This window comes from Psittacula echo, assembly GCF_963264785.1.
Source record: "Psittacula echo genome assembly, chromosome: Z".
Lineage (NCBI taxonomy): Eukaryota > Metazoa > Chordata > Aves > Psittaciformes > Psittacidae > Psittacula > Psittacula echo.
Genome location: NC_137742.1, coordinates 37,706,795 through 37,730,810, shown reverse-complemented (window position 1 = coordinate 37,730,810; position 24,016 = coordinate 37,706,795). Strand labels below are relative to the sequence as shown.

The 24,016-nt window shown below is 38.7% G+C and overlaps 1 protein-coding gene across 1 annotated transcript in view; it reads left to right on the top strand.

Moving 5' to 3' along the window:
- Positions 1 to 18,887, top strand: part of MLLT3 (MLLT3 super elongation complex subunit) — a gene marked incomplete at both ends in the record, with an annotated part of 125,300 nt that extends 106,413 nt beyond the window's left edge. The window contains 6 exons of the mRNA XM_080638300.1: positions 2,230 to 2,305; positions 6,897 to 7,035; positions 8,578 to 8,677; positions 10,957 to 11,028; positions 12,327 to 12,398; positions 18,756 to 18,887. Coding sequence (XP_080494426.1) covers positions 2,230 to 2,305; positions 6,897 to 7,035; positions 8,578 to 8,677; positions 10,957 to 11,028; positions 12,327 to 12,398; positions 18,756 to 18,887 — 591 coding nt within the window. The remainder of the gene's footprint in view (positions 1 to 2,229; positions 2,306 to 6,896; positions 7,036 to 8,577; positions 8,678 to 10,956; positions 11,029 to 12,326; positions 12,399 to 18,755) is intronic.
- Between the last annotated feature and the right edge of the window lie 5,129 nt (positions 18,888 to 24,016).

The window sequence follows — 24,016 nt, the reverse complement described above, 5'->3', positions numbered from 1 at the left end:
AGTGATCTTGCTAAAGCAGAGCAAAATTTTTCCAGGAAGCATTTAAAGTTTATGTATATTCGTATCCCTTCCTTATTGTTATCCTTTCTCAATTAGTTAATGTTGAAAGAGAATTTTGTCACAGAGGAATTCCACTGATGTTTGCATGCCTTGTAGTGTGAATGAGACCAAGCCTTTTCCTTTTTCGTTTCCAGTAAACTAGTTCAAAAAGAATGTAGTGAAGTCTTGATAGTGAGAAATACCTCTGCACTGTGTGATTTTTGTTTACCCACCCCCTACAGTTTTAGCCCTTCTTCAGGTATTTTAAACTGACTATCATAGTCTTCTGGTGTTTGCTGCTGTAAGTAAATGGATTTTACAGAAGTTAAAGTTCATGGTGCAATTAATAAAGGATAAACACAGCTAATGGAAATCTGCAGGAATAGTTTTCAGCTAGTGATTTTTCTGCAAAAAGCAGAAAGTGACAGATAAACCAGATGTTTTAAGAGTAACCTGAAGCTGAAAGACTGATACTATTTTCCAGAATGGCGATGTCGTTAAAGTTTACTTTGACTCTTATTATTCATCAGTGCATTCTTTTTCATGTCATCATGATTATTTTACTGCTAGAAGTCTCATATAGTTTTACAGTTCAGGCTTTTTTAGCCAAAAAAAGAAAAACCAAATTTTTCAGAATAACTTGATTTTTAAGGCAGTGTCAAGTGATGCTGCAGTGCCATCCAAAAAGGTCTAATGCTGTGAGCCATTTAAGAATCTCTCAGTACTCAGAAATGAGTTGTGTTGTTGATTGGGTTGGGTTTTCTTGCACAGGCTTGGTTCACTGTATACAGTTGGGTCCAATGTTTGTTTTTTGACTGTGTGCGTGAGAGAGCTGGAGATGGTGTTGATTTGAGGAGAGCAGATGTTAATGGTGTTTTTCTCAAGCATTCTGTTGCCCAGATAGGCATCTCTCATTGTGAGGAAAGGCACTAAGAGGCTGTAAAGCTGTCTGCTCATTTTGAAAGGCAACAATAGACTGATTTATGGAGGAAGAGCAACTGTTAGGTTGAGGTAGCTTGTGTGCCTGAAAACTGTTTCACAGTGACTGGAAATTACTGCTCTTATTTTTGAGAACAGCTTGGTTCTGACTTAATCATGAGTAGTATTGAACAGGCAAGGAGAGTCAGAAAACTTTTGTTAGCCTGGGTAACTTGTCACAATAACACATTTGAAGTGTAAGCAGGTTTTCTTTCCAGTCCTAGGTTCTTAGAGTGTTCCTACCTAGCCTGATTTTCACCTTTCCTTCTGTGTGGACACTTCTTTCATGCTTTATGTTCTCTGTTGGCATCCCCTGTGCCTGTGAACCTGTGAGACAGACAAAAAAGTATATGGAGATACGCAACATGGCAGCAAGAAGCAAGATTTCTCAGTATGTCCCCCGTAAGCCTTAACCACTATTATGAGAAAAATTATACAGATTTTTTTATGCAAAGTAATAATTCTTTCTTAGTAATATTGTAGAATTTTGGAGAGGAATTTATACATTTTAAGCAACAGTGGAGAAACAATTTATAGAACTGTTTGTTAAATAATATAAACTGGTTGTAACAACTCTGTTTTAAAAACGTAGTTCTCTTTTGTAATCTGTGGGTTCCAGCTAATTTTTCTGTGTAACAAGGCAGTCTTTCTGGTTCAGTTTCTATTATAATCTGTAGGGTCTTAATACATATAAAAGTTGTTGGAATGAGAAATTCAATAGCAGCAGCAAACTTTAATTTGAATCGTCGTCTTAACGCTTGTTTTCAAAGGGAGAAGGAACACTGAGGTTTTTTGGCATTTAGTGTGGTCTGCGCAGGTCTTCTGGTTTTTGATTCTACTTCATCCTTACTAATTTGGAAAATGATGCAACTGCAGTATGATGAGGACACCAGAGCCTTAGGTATATCGTAAACTCATTTAGGCTCTCATGCTCTATAGCCTTTCAGACAAGGCACTGGGATCTTTTTAGGATATTGGCTTTATTAAAGAACTAGACATGATGTAATAGTGTGTATGTACTTTGAGTACGTAGCAATTTTCACAATGTTTGCCTCACTGACACCTGAAATAAAGGTTTTTGTGTATTATTCTGTTCTATAGATCTTACTTTAACTTGCCAGCGTGCCTTAGGTGGTAACTACCAATAAGAGTTTAAGGCAAAAATGTTCCTTACAATGTTACTTACTTTCTTTTTTGTCTTTTTCTCTTAAGTCTGAACAGCCCAGTCCTGCCAGTTCCAGCTCCAGTTCCAGCTCCAGTTTTACTCCTTCACAAACCAGCAAACAAGGTACCAACAAAAGAAAAGAAATTGAAAGGAACGTGTGAAATGAAGGGGCCAATAAAACCAGAACTAGTGGCATTTCATTACCACTTTCCTGCTGTCTTTTGCAGCCTGAACTGGCCACAGTTTTGCTTTAGAGACTTTTCCTGAGGTGAATTTCAGATGCATCTGTAAGGGCAAAATAAAAAGGGAGAAGATACGTATCTGAGGAGAGAGTGTGAAGGATGTTTGGTTTGGAGCATAAAATTCAAGCCAGCCACTTAACAGCTGCTGAGCTCAAAAGAGCTTCTGTTTCTGAGGTTGTCCTTTTGCAGGGGTAGGTAGCATGGCACCTGGCTCCATCTGAAGCCCTGCTCAGGAAGGTGTAGTTTCCCATGGGACACCCGAGCATGAGTGCATGTGGATCATGCCCTTTCAAATGCCCATGATCTTCCCATACGAACTATTAGAAAGTTTTAAGAGCATACAGTATTTGTTGTACCTACGTGTCAGGGGAAGATGATGGTTGGACTTCAGATTGACTTTAAATTTTCATTTTGGCTAATAATTATGGTTTACTTGGGGCTCTGTAAGGAAATGCATTTTTGTTCCCAGAAAACTTGCAAAATCAGGTTTTCTGTAAATAAACTGAGACTCAATCTACATGATCTATTAAACTACTTGCTTCCTGCTTGGCCTTTTTCCCTGGGTTTGTAAGATTGTACAACTGATACATTCTTAATCAGCTTTTGCTTTGTTCTTTGGATCAGGAGCATTAAAAAAGCAGCTTCTGACTAATCAAAATTGTGTTTGTTGTATCCATTTATAGTCCTCAGTGGCAGATTTGATTTAAGGTTATGACAACACGTTAGTGCCTCAGGGAGACTGTTTTTAAATAGATCTACGCATGATGCATATCTGTCCCTTCTGCCTTGCTGTAGATGGCTGGTACTGATTTTCTAATGTATTCTGGCAGCATTACTCCACGTAAAGAAAGCAAGAGCTGAAGTGGACTGTGGTTGACTGGCTTCAGGCATTTGATTTTTACCTAAGGCTAAACAGAACCCCTTCTTGCTGAAACCCCATTTTTGCTGTCATGAAAACCTCATTAGTGGTGTGGTCCATTAGAAACCAAAAGACTTGGACACCCATTCCTGTATATGTTATCTTGTGTTCAGTAGAAACCTGTTGATGTAGTATGGTCTTCTGAGCAGACGGGATCCATCCATCTCTTCTGGGTCATATAGAAGATATCACAAAATGTTAGGTTTTTGTACCTTCTCAAGAACAGATGGGAAACTTTTCCTGTGGTATGAACAACTGCAGAGGTGCAGGTGGTGTATACATACGCTCTTTCTGGCCACAGTAAATAGTGGTTACTGCTTCTTTCTGGGAGTTCCAATTGACTAAATGCCGTCACTGCCCAGTCTGTACATTTGTACATCAAAGACCAAGCATGGCATGTTCACACTGTGTTGTGCTCTGGTCAGAACCCATGCTTTTTTTCCCTAACTAGAAGTTACTTGCCTGGGCCATTGCTCTTTTCCCATTGCATTCAAATTCCAGTGCTCTCTCAAGTGTCAGAAAACCACAGCATGAACTTTTCTCACCTCTTTTTGCATAAGCAGTGAGCTAAGTTTAAGGTTCTTCAGGCTCTTCTGCTGCTGGGGCTTACTCTTGATACTTCTCTGTTTCCTTACCAAAAACGTTTGCTTGTGGCAGCTTCTGCTTTTCAGTTTGTCCTTAACTAATCTGGCTGTTTGGGAGACAACTTTTCAAAATTCCGTGTCAACGTTTTTAAGGGTTTGAGGTGTTAGCAAGAAGCAGAAGATTAATACTGACATTGCTATCAGTGCTAGAAATGAAAGACCTAAAAATTAAAGCTTCGTTAATTTTTAGGAAAATTGACTGAGAAAGTTAGCTAGCTTGGTACAGAATGCTTCTTTAGTCCCAGATGTAGTCCTACTCTAAATGAAAACAGCTGAATAAGAGGTTGTTCAGTGCCAATGGGGCTGTTAGTGATGGGTGTGTCTCAGGAGTCCAAGTTCCTTTTTGTCCGAGAAAGAGGAATAGGCCTGTTGTCAGCTTGAGACAGGACTGCCTGATTGTCACAGAACACACGAAGGGAGTATCAGGGGATAAGGTGGCCCTCTGCTATTCTTAGGGGAAGGACATTGGCAAGAATGAGTTAGCTTAAGCTTGGGAGAGGAGGCTTGTGCAGGGATCATGAGGAATGCATGCTTATTTTCTTCCTGCTTTCAGTCAGAAATGAAATCAAGAGTTATGTTTCGGGTGACTTGCAAGCACAGCTACCAGTTTCCATGTTGGGGAGTTATGTGATGGTGCTTTATCTAAGATCAGCTATTCATTTGCCATACTAATTTCATTACAAAATTAGGTTTTGGTTTATTATTTTACCTTCCCTTCCAGTGACCTTTTCCTTCGCTCTTTCATCAAGATTATGATGATGCGTTCATCTGTCCTTTAGCAAGTCTTTTCTATCATTTTCTTCCTCATGTACATTGTGGAGAGGAGACGAATGCATTCTCAGACACTGGTTTTGGCCTGTGGAGTAAAGTGAGACTCCTCTGCTCTCAGTGCAGGCAAAAATTACTGTCTTCAGCGGGACTTTGGTCGTTTTTAGTGTCTTTGCCCAGTAAGTTGTAAGGAAACTAGCCCTTTCTAGACTGAGCCTGGCCTGTGGAAATACCCTTGTGCTCTACCCTTTTATCTCTGTTTAAACGTGGAATCCTTCCTATAATTATAATTTGTCTTTTCTAATCCTTCACCTCAATTCATTTAGTTCCCTATGCCATGTCTATCATTCACCCATCTCAGCAGTCAAGCCAGCCGAAAGAACATTTCTCTGAAGATCAAAATGGGCAAATTCTTTCTTCATCCCTGTGGTGATGCTGCTGTGAATCCTCTCTCTCCTCTCTTTTAAATGAAATATGTTTATTACTGCGCCTATTAAAAGCCAAGGAAGGAGTCCTTTCCCTCTTTCAAGGGTCAGATGATTAGATATTGTCACACTAAAAGTTACCGTTTGTAAATGGCTGAGATTGTCTGCCTGAGACCAAAGCAGAAACAGAAAATGGAACACAGATCAGCTGTATTTGCAGATCAGTGATGGTTCCATGGACAAAAAGCACTTCAGTACAGCTCTCATTTCCCTGCTGCCTGGACAAGTGTCTGTTCCACCAGGAATTTGCCTATCGGCACCATCTGGGCTTCCTCCCAGCCAGCCTTCGTGTGTAGAAACAGAGAAAAGAAGCCATTGACCTGAACCTGCCCAAACTGCGCCAGTTTATGAAGGTTCTAGTGCAAAGCAGTAAATCATTCTCAACATCAGTTTTGAAGACACTTCAACAAAACTAGTCAAAATGTCTGTGGCCTGAGCCTTGCTAGGTCTGGAATAATCCATAAAGCCGTTCCTCCCATGAACTGAACACCCTTCCTGTTAGGAGTGTGACCTTGATAGAGGCCTTTAGTCTCTTCTGGCACTGATCAGGGATGATGGTCCTTGACTGTGTTTCCAAAACAACTAAGATAAGAGTTGGAAGCTTAATCTCCTATTGAAGGGCACTCTGAAGATCACTTCATTCACATTAGTAGTCCGTTGTTTCCTGAAGGAATTACAGAACTGTAATAGTAATTGGTGTTCCTGCAGCCATCGCCATTGCTTTTACTTGCTGCTTTGTCTCTCAGATGGGCTGCACTTCAGAGCTAAATGCCCTGTGGCATCAGTCTTGCTTCCTTCCCTCTTCTAAACTGCTGTTGTCCATTCTTATTTCAAGCGGCTGCAGTTTTACATTTCCCAGATACATTAAGCATATTTTCTCTCTGTAATTGTCTTTTACAGCAAAATAAATTGAGTAAAATCATAACAAAATCCCAAACTGAGTTTAATGAAGTTTTAGGAGCAAGTCCAGCTTTGTACCTTCTCTTAATTCAGGAAAAGAAATAGGATGATGTTGCCTGGGATTGGTGCACATTTTACATATAAACATTGGCAAAGTGTTTGCCTGCCCTGAAATTGACTCTTGAAATAAAGGTTGCAGCTAAAGTTAGATATGTAAAAAAACAAGAAGATAAATACTGCCTTGTTCAGTACCAGTCAGAATGATTTGTTAGACTCTGTTTCTCAGTACATGGATTAACCTAATATGTGTACTATTACTGATGGGTATGTCCTTGTAGATCCTCACTTGCATATCATATCATTTGAAAAGACAAAAACTGCTAAAACGCAGCAATGCAAAAGAATCTTGCTTCTGTTAATAATAGGATAATAGTCGATTCCTTCTGGCATGACAGTATTTTACTTACTTCAGCTATGATCCTGGGGGCCAAATGCACAACCTCTTGAACATATGAGTCACTTCACTGACATGAGTAAGTCTGTTGAAGCTGTCTGTGGAGTTGCTAATGTGAGTAAATGCTTCATGGATAAGTCCCTACAGCATAAGCCCCCAGTGCATTACTTAATTTGTTTAATGTTTAAGATTCTCCCCTCCCAACACTGTGTGGGGAGGGTAGTTTTCTGTCATCTGCAAAACTGGGTCAGTTGCCTGGAACCCTGAAAACTGAACTTGATTTATGTGTTTTGTTTCTGTAGTTTCAGGTCCATTGAGGTCTATAATGAAAGATCTGCATTCAGATGATAATGAAGATGAATCAGATGAAGCAGATGAGAATGACAATGATTCTGAGTTTGAACGACCTGTAAATACCGGAGGAGGAAGCAGGAGTCGAAAGTGAGTGTCTTGTGATTGCAAGTAGCCTGGTGACCAAGACATTATGCTTGTTAGTAATGAGGTGAGGTCTTATGATTTCTAACAGCACAGAATAGCAAATGGGCAGAGAATTCAGACTCTCTTTTTAAAACGTATGCATGTAAAAGTGCCTCTTCTAAAAGCTAACAGAATTAGCCATTCCCAATGCAAACTGTTTCCATACTAATCCATGTGGTTATGATGATCCTTATTCCTTTGACTTTCCTTGATTCATGCCATTGTGACTTAAGAGGAGTAGTTAGAATTACTCTCTGCCATAAATTACTTTCTGACATAAATGAGATAAAATTAAGTACTTTTAATTGCCGGATGAGCTATTCTGTACATAGTATCTCATTTTCAATATCTCTCTGCTTACCAGTTTTAGATTAGATTGTTAAATTAGATCAAAATCAATGAAATTTGACTTTTAGAGTAATTTCTGCACTGCATGCAGTATGTCATGTGTAGAAGTGCAGATAGAAGGTAAAGCAGGCATCTGTCACAGAAATTGCTTTTTGAAAAAAGCTTCTGTGTCTTTGCAGCAACCTCACAAGAGTGTTCCAAAACCCCTTTATTCCTTGGGCAGTTTGAAGCTTCATCTGAATGTTGTTAAAGATTATGGAAAATAATGGAGGTCTCTCACACCTTTTCGTAGCGTGTTCTTTATCTGAGCCACAGGATTTAGCTGTGAGTGCACACGCTCTGAGTGCCTGTGTCAGCTACTGCTTAAGTGGGAAAGTGATAGGAGAACATTAATGAATGTCAGCTTTCTTGGTACACTTCAGCAGCTAGACTCAAGGACAAGACAACCAAGATGACTGGTAGTTTGAGAATTTGTGTCAATTTGTATATTTTGTGTCAGATTATATAATGAATTGTCTCAAACTTGACTTGTATGGAGATTCTGTTTCAGTTTTTTAAAAAAAACTTGAGTCTAATATTTCTCTATCTCCTTTTTATTCCAAATAACAATTTTTTTTCTTCCAATAAATAAATATTCGCTGTTGTTCCTAAGTAAATGAAGGGTGAGACTCTCAAGGAGCTAAGCATTTTCATGTGACCTCTCCTCCAGGACTAGGTTTCTGTATTTTAAAAAGAGTGCTTTTTATGATGAGAAACAAGGAACTTTTCAGTGAAACACTTGTCCAAGGAGGAACTGCAGCTGTTTAGAAAGCTTTTAGAAGAGCAAGAAAGTAATAGAGCTATGAACCAAGATATGGATTCGATCCAGGAATGTTTGGAACAGCAGTTTAATGGTCTAAATATTTAACTGTTTTCTGTAACGCTAGCTGCTGTTAACTGACATGTCATCTTAGCCAAGTGCAGGCAGACAGCCTTGTTCTTCATGCTACACAGAGCTTTTTTTCAGAGTGCAGCCCTGCTTGGATGCCTCTCTTCCACATGACCTTGGTTAATGATGGCTTGCTTAGCGAGGGGTCATTCTTAGTGTCCTACCTCAGTGAAGCTCAGCTAACAGCCCTTTGTCCAGAGGTGTAATGTCTTGGCTCTATTTTTCCATAGGGTTAGTCTGAGTGATGGCAGTGACAGTGAGAGCAGTTCAGCTTCCTCTCCTCTACATCATGAACCAGCACCACCTTTACTAAAAACCACCAACAACCAGGTAAAGTCAGGATTTGTAAATGAAGTTTTGGGGAGCTGATAATTACATTCTGATTACTTCAGTACAGTTACTTAGTTTGTAAATCGACATAAGAGCTTTTTGGTTTTGTTTTTTTTTTTCCAGGAGAAGTGTTTTGTCTAGCAAATACTATACAGCAAAGTAATATTTTCATCAGTATTTTAAGATGTGTCCTTTCTGTATGAGTTAGCTTTGTAAGGTAAACAGTACAAACTACCTTTACAGCATCAGTTGTACAATTTACAAGTTTGGATTTGTATTAGCAGTAAATACAGTTCACATCAATAGGCACATTCTCAGGAGTTCATTCATTCTTCTCTTCCCCTGTCTTCCACCAGCGTTTATCTAGAAGATACTATATTTTGTACTTCACTAGAAGACACAATAGTTTTTACTTCACTCTCAGAGTGAGTATCAATATTAACAGCCCATTCAGTCACATCTTTCATGTTCCTTTCCCCTTTGGTGATCTAATAGAAGGTCTACCTGTGCATTTAGACACTGCAGATAGTAGCAGTGTGCCAGCTAAAACTGAATGTTTTGCGTCCTTCCTCCATTTTTGTACTTGAGCTGAATTTTGTAACTGAATTGGAAATCAGAAATTTAGGGAAAGATTGTGAGAATTCAGATTGCACAGACTAGCTGTATTTGAAGTCTCTGCCTGGTAACATAGTGCTGCTTGTCAGGATGATGACTTTGACTGATGAAATCAGCCTTGTATTGACTAAGTCTGTTCATAGAACTAAAAAGCTGTACAATATTTCTTTAAGCTTCCTCAGATGTGATTAGTAGTGGGCCTCATTTAAACAAGAGAGCTTAAGGTGTTAGATTTTCACTACACATCAAGAGCACTGTCAAGAAGCAACTTTTCCAAGTACACTGTGTTGTTGCTAAGGTTCTATTTGAAGCCAAGAATTTTCTTCTTTTAAAAACAAGAAAATCAGCAAAAAGTTACTGGATACATGCCTTGAGCGATGGGTTTGGTTTTTTTTGTTGGTTTTGGTTTTGTGGGGTTTTTTGTTTTTTAAGAAGGACTTGTTCTTCCTCTGACCTACACATTAGTAACTCCAGGGAGTGTTGAACTGAAGAAATGGTATTTTTCTTTGTAAATGTATGTTTTGCTTTCTGGTCATGCATCGCTCTTGGCTAAGTGAATCCTTACATAAGGTTAACTCAGATTTGCAGTCACTTTCTCTATTTAGGGAAATAGCTGCCTTCCTGCTGTATTTTTATGATGCTGGTCATCCTGGGGACCATATATGCAAGTTTAGTCATTTCTGCCAGGGGAAGTAGGAATGAGAGGGAGCTAACAGAAAGCTGACAGTGTGTCTTCTTGCTAGTCTGGGACACTTGCTTTTACTGGCTGTATTTCCTCGTTTTATTTGCTGAATTTTGTCCTGTCCTGTGACTGTCCAGTGTGGTTTTGGAGATAATCATGCTTGTGATGCTAGTGTTACTTACAGTGAAATGTGAAACAAAATCTCCCATCATCTGTGATCATTTGTTTTCCTTTGATGATCATATTCCAGGGAAGAACAATCAACAATTTTTATTTCCCCTAAATATTCCTCACTTTAGTCCTAAAATGTTCGATTTAAGCATGGTTTTCTGCTGCTTGTTGACATGCTGTTCTTGACTGTGGTTCAGTGCTGGATGAAGGATTCTTGGTTTGTGTATGTGGTGGTAAATGGCCAACAAGGGTATCATGTGAGTGCAAGACAGATTACCATCAAACAATTTTTCTTTTTTTTTCTTTTTTTTTTTTTCTCTGTTAGAAGTCATGCGGTCATGTCAAACACTGTGTTTCAAAACCTCTGTTGTAGAAGAAAAGAGGCAGCACTGGGAAGGAGGGGGAAGGGAACCGGAAAAATATACTGAGCATTAATTTGAAAGGCACTGGAGAGTCCCTCAGCATCATTTTGTATCTGCAGAATCAGACCTCTTGTCTTACCAGTATGCAAAAGATACAAAAAAGTGTTGAGAAGGCTTTAAATGAAATTAATTCTAATTCTTTTAAGGATTGATAACATCATTATCACTTCATTCCAGCAACTCATCATTTTCTATTGTAAGCTGCCTTTTTTCTGAAAAATATGAGCAGGTTTTATAGATTAAAGAATGAAAAGCTTAGTTTTGAGGTTTGATTACATTTTCTCCAGAAAAATGTTATAGTCTTTACATTATTAACTTCTAGCAGAATATTTCATATGTAACTGTATCCAATGATGCATTGAAATTTGACAGTTTTCTTTCTTTCCCAGATTTTAGAAGTGAAAAGTCCAATAAAGCCAAACAAATCTGATAAACAAATAAAGAATGGGGATTGTGATAAGGTAAATGAGAATGAGGTAATAGTAAACTAGTCCAGAACATGATACTAATGTATTTACTAAACACCAACCTTTGTTACAGAATGAAAATCTTAGTGCATCCTTGCGTTGGGCTTCCTTTTGTGCAGATCTTTCTCTCTTCATTTCCCCCACCCCCCCCCCCATCATTGTTTCTTCTTCTGTGCTATTTTGAAAGTATTTTTCTCCTCTTCAATACATGTGGTGATTTGGCAGATGTCGCCACTTGGGAATCTGCCACCTATTATTTATCTACTCTACACCATGAGTTTGCATTGTGCTTCACAGTGAAGCTTTTAAAGAGGAGAATTCACAGGTCTGTTCCTAGCCAGTAAATCAATCAATTAAAATAAAAAAAAGGTATATTTTCCATATATCATTTCTGAAAGCTGTGCGTTAGGAAGTGGCAGTGTGATTTAGCGAGTTAGTTAGAAATAACATGAAGCAAGATTTACCATTTAACATTGAGACCATTTTGTTTAAGATCATTTCAGCAGGCCATAGGTAAGAGCTCTAAGTCCTTGTGTGAGTGAACATAGCACAGTTTCCCAGTGTGGACAAGTGTCTCTGAAGGTTCATATTTTACAGGTATTGATGTCAACTCTGTGATAACTTGTGGCAGGCAGTGAAAGGTTCAGTATCTGTTGCTAAATTTTCAATGGTGTGGTCCATACACTTTTTGGTTTCTTAAGCTGGGTGCCACATCTCTCTCTGCTTAGAAGAAAAAAAGGTTTCTTAAGGCTCAGGCTGAAGGAGAAAGCTGATAACTGGATGGAGAGGCGGGACATGCTTGGCATCCCAGGAGAGAGCACAGTGGAATTTGCCATTGAACTAACCATGCTTGATATTTTTCCCCTTACATCTTCTTGTTGACACAGGAAATTAATTACATAGTTTAGAGAAAATGAGGGATTTAATTGTAAGCCTTTTTGCGTTTGAGTCTTACGTGGAAAGGTAGGAGATGTTTTTTAAAGATGCTGTTTTAGCATCCCTAATCTGTTTGACACTTTTTGCCACAGCTGAGATATAGGCATTATCTTGTACAGCAAAGGACTGCATGGTAAGATTTTCATTGTCATGAAATATCTAAGCAAACCCATCAAAAACTTGTATTTGGGTTGTGTTATGCTAGAGTAAGCCAGAGTATTAAACATGAAAATTTAGCTCTAAGAAGATTCAAAATAAAATTCCCATTTGTACTGTTTTTGAAGACATCTGAAGTTTTTGAAATATGTAACTATGACTTCATTAACAAGTTATTTATGGGGGGGATTTGTTTCTAGGCGTATCTGGATGAACTAGTAGAGCTCCACAGAAGATTAATGACTTTGAGAGAGAGACACGTACTGCAGCAGGTGAGAAGCTCTCTTATGTAATATCATGGTGTACTCATTGAATTAGTGAAGTCACATCCTATTTGTTTGCCCTCATCTAAAACTCTGTAATCAGATTTAAGAGCCTTCAAGCCTTTATAATCTATATACAGCCCATTACCACTTTGAGTGTAGCTTAGAGAATTTTTACACATTCTTTAAATTATGTTGCCACACTAAATAACAAATATAAAAAAAATGCCTGAGCTAAAGTTTTCACCAGTTCATTGTTACGTTTCTCAACATACTATATAAATAATTATGAAAACAAGATGGGAGAAAATACGGCTGTGCACCATGACCTGATAAAAATATTATTGCTTTTTCCTGAAAGTGACCATCATTTTCTCAGAAATAATTAAAAATGTTTTCTATGGCAAACAGAAAACATGGAATTCAAAGGAAAACTCATTTTGGGGAAAACCACAGTGAGTCTTCTGAAGTCACAGAACAAGTAAAATAGGAAAAAGTGCAAACCAAGAAGGCTCAAAATTTATTGAAAAGTTATGCGATAGTAAGAACAAAATACTATTCTTTGGGTGCCATTGGCAGGTACTACTGGATTACAAACTGAAGATTAAACAATAAGCACTGTTAAGAAAACAGATGTAATTGTAGCACAGATGCTTTTATTATATTTAGTGCAATTTTGTGGCAGTTGTGGACATGCTGTAAAAAAGGAAATATTTACCACTTCTGAATGATTGCAGTCATCAAATTTCTCAATGCTGATCCAGGTGTGGTAAAATATTTTGTATGCTGCAGCATTAATCTGTTTATTAGTTCAGGCTCAATATTGGGGGTAAAGGCGAAAGAAACATTGAAGGATCAGTGAAAAGAGAGACCCTGGTTAAGGATATTCTTACTTAAAGAGGGATACTGGTAGCTTTATTACATTTCATAAGTTACAGTACACAATGATGCATTTTTATGTACATAGGGAAATTACTGTGCAGGAAAAAAGGTAGGAATTGCAACACCCTATCCACTTCACATTATTGATTAATTCTTAGACAGTTCACATAAAAAGCGAATCTGTAAAAGCCATTGTATTGTAAGTTCACACTCTAGCACCTAGCTAGGACGTGCTTCCTCAGCGCTTACTTCCCCATTTATCCAAGGCATAGCTTTTGAATGGTTTTACTTCTGGTACTCCTGTAGTCAGTATTACACAGTTACCAGCCATCAGTAGAGAGCTGCACCACTGTCCCAGCCTGCACTCTGCAGCCGTAAATTCAGCTTTCACTGGGGCTGTATCAGCAGAGCACAGGGCTTATGCGAAATTTTGAAAAACACCCTCTCAACCTGTTATGCAAAGATTTAAATAAATAAATAAATAAAAACAAAAAGCAAAAACATCACTTCCCCCTCCCTCCCCCCAAGGCTTATCTAGCAGCAGAACAGAGTTCTGTAGAGACTATGCTGTCTCCATTGTTCAAGCTTTTAAAATCGTGATTGGGTAAGCCTGGAGCAGGCTGATCCAGCCCTATGGCTGAGCCTGCTGTGGGCAGGGACTAGGACTAGCAGCCTGGTGTGTGCATGTTGTCGATACAGCCCTAGTGAAAGCTGTATTTATGGCTGGATGGTGCAGGCTAGGACAGAGGTGCAGTTTTGTGCTGATAGCTGGTAACTGTAAAACTGGCTACAGACGTCTTCCAGAATTCAGTGGAAGAGCCAAGATAATTACCAGTTGTCTGTTAGATGGCACTAGCAAATGCTCTACATTGTTACTAAATAATGCAGTTTAGTTTTAAAGCCTTTAATCCCTTAATTTTCTGTGATTCATTAGTTCATATAAATTTATCAATTACAGAAATGCATTCAGAATATTGAATGCATAACTTGTGGAGAATCAGTGCTTCTCTGCATTACAAATAAACTGTAGTCTCAGCTTAATTGTCCTTACTGCTTCGCAGCTATTTAAGTAATGTAACTACTTCCGGTGAACACAGAAATAGAGTACAGAGCTGAGAAAGTTTTTAGGAATGAGTGTGAAACTTCTAGACCGAGAAATACAGGTATGTAGAAACTATAGGAAGTACAAAGATCAGGAGAGCAAGGAATAAAACTGCATAAAGATATGGTGGCTACTACATGAGAAGAGGGATTGAGTGCAAAAATATGCAACAGAAAACTGTAAATAGCTGCAAGAGTTTTAAAGATGGTGGTGGTGGTGTTGGAATGGAGTGGTGGTGGGGTTGTGTGTTTGTGAGTGGCGATGTAAGCTCTTTAGTTCATGTTAGGGCAGACATGTCACATGTCAGAGTCTGCTACCCGCAGACTCTTGGGGAATTTTGAATTTCTTGGGGAATGCAAGAAAATTGCAAGAGGAAAATGAAGGCACTGATCACTCAAAAGCACTAGCATTCAAAACTTAAGCTGAGGGATGTGAAGAAGAGAGGACAGGTTTTTGCAGTCTCAGTTGTTACCAAGTCCATAGGCATGACAGCAAGTAGGAATGCATCCAAGTTGGAAGTGAGAAAAATGTATCTGAGAATGCGTCTCGTTCCCAAGGGAGGCATTTCTCTTTGAGGCATTTTGTTAAAGGAAGCTGAAATAAATCTGCAGAAAAGAGGAGAGAGGCAGGAGAGATGTGATACTGAACTGCAGGTACCTGGATATGTAGCTAAGTAATCCTGATGTAAAATGATGCTTATATAAGAACTGACCAAGAGGGAGAAGGCCAGTGAAAAAGAAATTTGACCAAGAAATTATTTCTGTGAGAATCACTTGAGCAATTTTTATGTGAGTATTGGACCATGGCTAGACAAAAATTGGTCTGAAATCACATTGTAAGAAGAAATCTGTCTCCCACTTCTTTCACTGTAAAGAAAGGGCTTAGGTTTTACAGTGATGAGACTTCTTTTTTTTCCCCCTGTTGACTCTGATTTCCAGTGATATAGTAGGGATAACTGAATCTGCAATCAGATATTCATGCTGCATGTCCCATATATTCAAATTTGGCTGGCTAAAGCTGGGTTCTGAAGTCTGCATTTTCAGTGCAGATGATCTTAGTGTGACCCCATGAAAGGCAACAAGATTTTTGTTAAGACTTTGCCTCTTATTTTGAGGTGTCAGAAGTCATATCTTCAGCTGGTGAAAAATCTCCTTAAAGCTGGTGTACTAGACAGCGCACAGGCATGAGGGAGAAATTGAGTATATGCAGCACTGCTGAAAATTATGTTGCTCATGTCCAAAAATTGCTTAACTTCAGGTATCAACTGTTGTCAGAATTTTCTGCAAGGAGCAGCTTGCAGGTCTGGAAACCACATGGCCTAAAGCCTTCCATAAATTGAAAAATTACTTACGTCATTAGTTGCACTTTGGCTTCATGAAACACACACACTCATTTGCTTGTTTAAAGCCAAATAAATAGTTTTACTATGATGGATAATGATGAAACTGAGCTAGAAAAACATTATATAAACAGAGATGTACATTACAGCAGAAAAGCAAAGCTTACTACAGCAGGAACAAATGGGATATTTTTGTTCTTTGCAACCTGAGCTCTTGGAATAAAACATTTTAATGCTTTGTTTTTAATATTATAACTGTCAGACTTCCTGGCAACTAATCTTTTATTCTTTTTCAAGTATTTTTGAATAGCATCAAGATGCATGTGCTAAATACTCTGTAAGTCATGAATTCCTCATTGACTGACATACTGGCAGGTGTTTTTCATTGAGCTGTCTGGGTTTATCTTGATAAATTTTTGCACATCCATTAAAGCTGTTGGGGTTTATTGCAGTCTGGTTTACCAGGTTATATTTCTGTATTTACTGGCTGTATTTTTTGAAGGATTGGTTGAGGGATATGTTTAAAATGTTTATATTTCCCTTGGCTTAGAGCTTAAGCCTGAAGCAGAACCTTATCAATAGAAGCCTGTGTCAATTTTTTAAAATATACTTATTTTTTAAAAATAATATAGTGTTGATTAAAAAATACATGTGTTAATACCTTTATGTAATACTTGTTTCTAAAAGCAGGTATTTTGCTGTGGGGGTGATGAGGAGTGGTATTCTTCCACTATAACACAAGGAAGCATTAGACAGAATTGTTCATCTTCTTGGCCTCAGATTCTGTAAACTTTTTGTGCAACCAGTTAACAATCAGTTTTGTCCCATTTGATTTTTTTTTCCCTCCTGTTTTAGTTGTAGAACAGTAGGAGATGTAAAAGTGTTACAAGAATCAGCTAGTCAACAAGTAGACAAATGGAGGTGACCATCACAGATTAAAAATTCACATATGGAAAAAATCTAAAGCCAAGAACACAGATTTAAATGAAGTGTTAATAACAGAAGGATTGTTCCTAAGTACTTTCAGAATGTTGGACAGCTGCAAACCAAATTAAACAGGGTTGGTTTTTTTTTCCAACCTGGAAAATGGAAGGTGATGGGAAGGGGGATTTTTACTGTAACAGGCATTTCCTTCTTAGTATTTTGTCTTGTTTCCAATCTGTTTAATCCATTGTGGACTGGGTGGATGAAACAGAATTGTCAGTTCTCTGCCTGACAATAGACACGAAGTTACTTCATTTGTCAACATAATCTTTACTTCTGTGATCAAAAGAGAAAAAACATCTGTTCATAAAATGAAATGGGGAGCAGAGAATTACAGAATATTTAGTTTAAATTATTTTTTCTTTTTCAAGTTAGTGTAATCCTAACAGATTTATCACTTGAGGTATGCTGTGTAATACAGATATATGTGGGCATACATCTCTATCTTCTCCAGCTATGGAAAAGGAATTACACTTAGTGTAATAAAGCTCAAATAAGCAAGGAATATCTAGCAGCAATGTTCCAGTGGAGATATGTTTGGGAGCTCTGCAACTAAATGGGCTTCAAATTGAAGGGTGCAAACAGGATATTGAGCTGAGCCTGGGTGCCATGGAAGGGATGGTTGGAAAGAGTTGAGTAGAACAGCGTTCTGTCAGTCCACGACACTAGCCAGAGACCCACTTCAGGGTGGGATACCTTTTTGTGTGCTCCCTTGGGATGTCTGTCTCTTGACATGAAACAGCACATAGGAGATTCTTAGCCATAGTGTGCTGGCACTGTTAGCCCCATCTGACAAATAATGCTTTGGCTTTCCAAGATGCTGAATGGGTATTTTAGGTAGGTGCACATCCTAGAACTACCTGCGGTTACTTGTTACAAAAAATTGGTTGAGTATGACCACTGTAAAAATGTGAACTACATTTCAGACACTAAAAATATAAAAACTGCAGAAAGGCACAAGTTAGATATGTCCTGTTGATTTCACATGATCATAGAATGGTTAAAGTTATTAGGGACTACTGGAAGTTAAATGGTCTGACAGCCCCTGATCAAGCAGGGACACATAGAGGTGGTTGCCTAGGACTATGTCAAATGGCTTTTGAATATCTCAGAGGATGGGAACTCTGCTGTCTCCCTGCGCAGCCTGTGCCAGCACTTGGTCACCTTCACAGGAAAAAAGTGTTTCCGAGAGAATCTCCTGCATTTCAGTTGCTGCCCACTGTCTCTGGTCCTATCGCTGGGCACCACTGGAAAGAGCCTGAGTCCATCTTCTTTACACCCTCCCTTCAGGTATTTGTATCCACTGATAAAATCCACCCTGAGCCTTCTGTTCTCCAGGCTGAAGAATCCCAGCCCTCTCAGCCTCTCTGCATAGAGAGATGGTTTAGTCCCTATTCTTCTTAAGAACTCACAGCAGCTCTTCTGTTTCCTGTTTGAGTGATAGCTGTGATATATATATTAAACACTCAACACAAGAAGTGATCTTATGCCATTTGTATGATTATTTCATGATCAGTTTGGTTTTTAAAAAAATTATGTACGTCTGTTACTCAAGAAATAACTGCTGGTATCTGAACTAACTGTTGATGTGAGAGCTCTTGAGTACAATTTTTATTTGATACAGACCAGATTCAATAAGGATTTATTTCTTTCCCTTGCTTGCGGAAAGGCTTATACCAAATATTTCCTAGAGTAACCTGCTTAGGAGCTATGCACACATATGTGCCAGACAGCAGAGATTTACCCTGGATTTTTAATTTGTTTGGGACTGGAGAGGAGGGGATGTTGTGCTTTTTGTTCTTTTTGTTTTGTTTTTTTTAGGACTTGAATTATTAAGGCTTAGAAAATATGCAGATTTTCTTTTAACCTAAGGAACTGTAGTAGTCTGAACCATAGTTTGTGTCAGAAAGAAAGTGAATGATAAGTATGATGGTTTAACGAGCAAATCGTGGGGCAATTTGGCTTATTTTATGCCTTTCATATAATCCGTAATGCCATATTAATACACTGAGGGGGCATGTAAAGCTGCTGAAATTGTCAACTGCATCTTTCCTTTCAGATAGTGAATCTTATAGAAGAAACTGGACACTTTCATATCACAAATACAACTTTTGACTTTGATCTTTGCTCACTGGACAGAACCACAGTCCGTAAACTACAGAGTTATCTGGAAACATGTGGAACCTCCTAAAGATTCAGCGTCTTTCTGCATCAGAACCTGTTCTTTAAATGACACATTCAGAATGATGCAACCAAAATGGGGGTGGGGAAAGAAAACAACCCTCTTCAGCTTTATTTTTACTTAAAGCCAGTGATCATCTGTTGATAAGGGAGAAGAGATGTGACAAGACTCTGAGGACCACTCTTCTCAAGAAGAAAATGCTCCAGAAGAGTTTGCCTGGATAGCCTTGAAAATCAAATACACAAAACCAAACAAAAATACTTGGTCTTAATGAATGTGTGTGGTATCATGTATCTCTCTGTGGTGTTCCAGTCCACAAGATGAATGCATGTTCAACACACTGCCTTATTACGTAACTGATCTATTTATTACTGCATACATGTATTCTAAAGTTAATGAGTCATTGAATGGTACTACCAGATGTTGCAAGTAGTGAAGTCCCATATGTGGTCTTTTGATGCAGTACTATCAGAAGCATAGTAATCTTACGTTAAAAAGCCACTTCTTGCAATCTTTCTCTAGTCTCTAAAAGCACTACAATCTTGTTTCCACTCCTGCAGTTCCAGGAAACAAGATACAAAGTTGGGGATCAAACAGTAATCCTATATTTGTTGCTTCTCTGCCACAGTGGGTTGAACCACAGTCAGTTGGACCGCAGGTCCTTGGTTCTATCAATTTATTGATCTTCACCGTGGTAGGAAGTGCACCAAACAGGATTATATGACTTGCTGTCTAGCCTTAGTAAATAAACCAGTAGGACTTTTATCAAAAAATGTTATGTATACTGTCCTGAATCCAGCAGCTTTTGCAGCCTACATTCTTGTGTCTGATTTAATGTTATAAAATTAAATATATATGAGTGAAGGTGTTCTGCAGCATCATTATAAAGGAAGAAATACTGGTCCTGTCTCTAAGGAGATGTAGAGAATTCTTAATTTGCAGCTATTTATTACTATGAGTTTCAGCACTCCTCTGCTGCCAGTGTGTGACTCACTTATACCATAAAATTATTTGCATAACTTTTTTGTTTGTTCATATAGTATATGGTCTGCTTACTTTGTTTTGAGGTTTTGTTTCTGATTTTGTTGGGGATTTTTACAACTACTAAATTAAAATACTTTGAAAAAAAAATTATACAGTTACATGTTGGAATAAATACATGGTATATTGCATATATATATGTGTGTGTGTGTATACACGTAGACATGCACCTGCATATACATATATATATATATACACACACACACACGCACATATGCATATATGCTTTTTACACTTTCCAGATTTTGGTATTTGTTCAGTAACCTGCTTGTGTTTCCAGAAGGATTTCTTGTCTTTAGAGATGAGTATTCTTTCATGCCATCCATTATTCCTTAAAAATCAGAATCCCTGTTTATGCATGATAAAAAGAGAGCATGTGTAGTCAGTTTCACATTAAACCTCCATGCTTTCTTGATGAAGTGATCACCCTTGTCTTGGGAGTTCAAATCCCCCGATGAAAAGGGAAGACAATTTTAAAAAATACTTCTGGATGCAAAGATTTATTCAGGTTTATTAGCCTTAAAAATGTATCTTGTTTCTGGACAGGCCAGTATGTCATGTGTATGCTTATATGCCACATGTAGTCTGTATGTGTAGAGCTAAACACAGTATCGGTATGAGTTCCTGTTTCATGCACATGGTCTGTGCAGCACTGTAAAACTGAATTTCTGCTGGGGTTATTTCTTATTCAGATGGTAAATCCTAATACCGTTTCTTTAAGTCCAAAGAAAATTTTACACTTTACTCTTTTTGAGAGGGTGGGATACAAATTGGGTTGGGGAACTTTTTTCTTATTTAAAATGTTGTTTGACCACACTCCACAGGAAGTCCTTTTCAGGCTTCGCAAGAATAAGTGTACTTTTTCAGTAATGTTATGACTCTTATTGATGATTGGCATGAAGCATACTTGAAATGTTATGTTCTTCTAAGTCCATGTCTTAATGTGCAATTGGTGGTGGGGAGGGGAGGGGAAGTGTAATTCGAAACTTACTTTTGACATAAAGAAGGTGATGATGGGGTGGGGATAGGGGTGCATGTGAAGGGGATAAACTTCAATTTTTATTGATTGTTTTCTATGGAATGTTTGGAAATCTAAAAGCAACCTTAAAACATTTGGTCTACTGGTGTGTGTTCAACTTCTTGTCTTTTAGCTGTATCAGACACATATGGAAATTTGTCCATTTTGACTTTTTACACTAAGCTTTGTGGTAGAAACTCACTGAGTTTCAGGAGGGGAAGAATCCAGTTATGCTTCTTGTATGACTACACTGTTTTTTTAGAAATGGTGAAATGAATAATTGGATCCATAAAATAACAGATAAGCTTTATTATACACCGAGAACTAGGATGGAAGAAAACAGCAAGTAGCAGAATAGGCGTGAAAGGGAGATGACATCAATTACAGCATCAGTTACTGCTGAAATTCATGCAAACTGTGGATCATACTTAAACTCTTACATTTTATAATTCAGTGGGAAAGGGAAGAAGATAGAGTGAAGTTGTGTGTGTGTGTTGACTTTTTCATGAAATTCTGATAGTTACTAAGTGTTGATCTCAATTTTAAAATACAGCTATTTTCATCTGATTTTGTATGCAAAACCAAAATAAATCCTTGTTCACTCTATTTCAGACATTCATATTTCTCTTAAAGAAAAAATAGTGAGATACCTTTTCAAGTCTTTCATGTATATAGGCACTGATCTTTGGGTCAGATTAAAGTGTTTGGACAATAAATGTTTAGGAGTTTGACTTAATATCAAGCTGTTTAAAACAAAGTTGTAGAATTTGGGTTATTTCATTGAGTGGACTAGCCAGGTTAGCAGTAAATTGCAATAGCTAAAACAATCATTTTCAGCGTGAGTCACTGCTACTCGAACAGTGTTTGTGTCTAATAGTAAGGACAGTTTTCATCTTGCCACTTAACTTTTGATCTCAGAAAGTAATGTCCAGTTGGGTAGACAAGTTTTAATATCTTTTTAAAAGTTTGAATCAATTGAGAGGCTTTATAGAAGTTCAGTATCATCTAGATTTAAAGGCCATCTTAGTCCACAGTAAAGAGAGAGCAAGAAAGGAGGAAGTGAGGAGAGTCTTCCAAGATAAAAGAAAACCCATGTTCAGTCTTCAGCTTTTGGATCATAAGAAATGGTTGACTGTTTCTCTTCTATTTCGTTGGGTGTTTTTAGGTGAAGTCTACACTTTTGAAGTAGTGTACGCACAGTACAGTGCATTTGGAGATCCCAGAAGTTCTTGGGTTTTGCGTGATCCGTTGTCCTCTCCCATTCTCACAATGAAATAAAGTATGTTCACTGTCTGGTTTAGGTCCCCGGTAAGTATCATCTTGTTTTCTTAGGAGCTATGCTAGTGTTTCGTGGCCTCTTGAACAACCTCTTGATTTCAGTCCCCATTACCTATTTTGCAAAATTAACTGCCCTGTTCAGTTGCTGTATGCATTATTTTACTCCAAGCACTAATGGTAGGATATTTGATTTGCCTTATACTGTCTTTGTTCATGCGCATCATATCCTGTCTTTTACTACTGGCTGTTTAATGGCAAACAGTGTATCTTTTAGCAAACTATTGTTTCAGTCAGTAGAGGAACAGGCTGTTTTTATGTTTGCTCATTAGTCCATTGATGTGCAGAGTTTATTGTAGTGCAGTGCACTGAAATTGAGACTCATGGTGAAAATCCTGTCAAGACTTTCAGCTGCAGTAGGAGCCAGCAGAAACTGCAAAAATAAGCAATGTAAAACATGTTCCGAAGTCTAACAAGTGCAAGGCATGTGTTTTTGTGAGGCTCATTAGTGTTCCTAACTGTTAAGCAGCATACAGTAGAATGTAGTGTATACCGGGAAGCTATTCTGTATACTGTACTAAAAAACTGTACTGTTGAGCATAAAAGGCTTATAAATAGATGATGGGGACTAAAACTCATATATCTGCAGTGCTTTTGTGTGTGCTTGGGAGTTAATCAGTGCTTTAACACAGCTAAAGTAAAGAGTTGTGGTCAATGGTTCAGTGTCCGGCTGGAGACCAGTAACAAGTGGTTTCCCTCAGGGATCGGTGTTGGGACCGGTCTTGTTCAACATCTTTGTCGGTGACATGGACAGTGGGATTGAGTGCACCCTCAGCAAGTTTGCCAATGACACCAAGCTGTGTGGTTCAGTTGATACGCTGGAGGGAAGGGATGCCATCCAGAGGGACCTTGACACACTTGTGAGGTGGGCTGATGCCAACCTTACGAAGTTTAACCATGACAAGTGCAAGGTTCTATACCTGGGTCAGAGCAATCCCAGGCACAGCTCCAGGCTGGGCAGAGAAGAGATTCAAAGCAGCCCTGTGGAGAATGACTTGGAGGTGTTGGTCGATGAGAAAATGAGCGTGAGCCAGCCGGCTTCAGTGTGTGCTCGCAGCCCAGAAAGCCAACCGTATCCTGGGCTGCATCAAAAGGAGCGCGACCAGCAGGTCAAAGGAGGTGATCCTGCCCCTCTACTCTGCTCTCATGAGACCTCACTTGGAGTATTGTGTGTAGTTCTGATGTCCTCAACATAAAAAGGACATGGAACTGTTGGAACAAGTCCAGAGGCGGGCCACGAGGATGATCAGGGAAGTGGAGCACCTCCTGTACGAAGACAGGCTGAGGAAGTTGGGGCTGTTCAGCCTGGAGAAGAGAAGGCTGCGTGGAGACCTCATAGCAGCCTTCCAGTATCTGAAGGGGGCCTATAAGGATGCTGGGGATGGACTCTTCATCAGGGACTGTAGTGATAGGACAAGGGGTAATGGGTTAAAACTTAAACAGGGGAAGTTTAGATTGCATATAAGGAAGAAATTCTTTACTGTTAGGGTGGTGAGGCACTGGAATGGTTTGCCCTGGGAGGTTGTGAATGCTCCATCCCTGGCGGTGTTCAAGGCCAGGTTGGATGAGGCCTTGGGTGACATGGTTTAGTGTGGGGTGTCCCCGCCCATGGCAGGGGGGATGGAACTAGATGATCTTAAGGTCCTTTCCAACCCTAACTATTCTATGATTCTGTGACATTTACAAGGCTGGCTCTGTGTCTGAGCAGATAAATAAACATCAAACCACAATCACATAAGAGCCT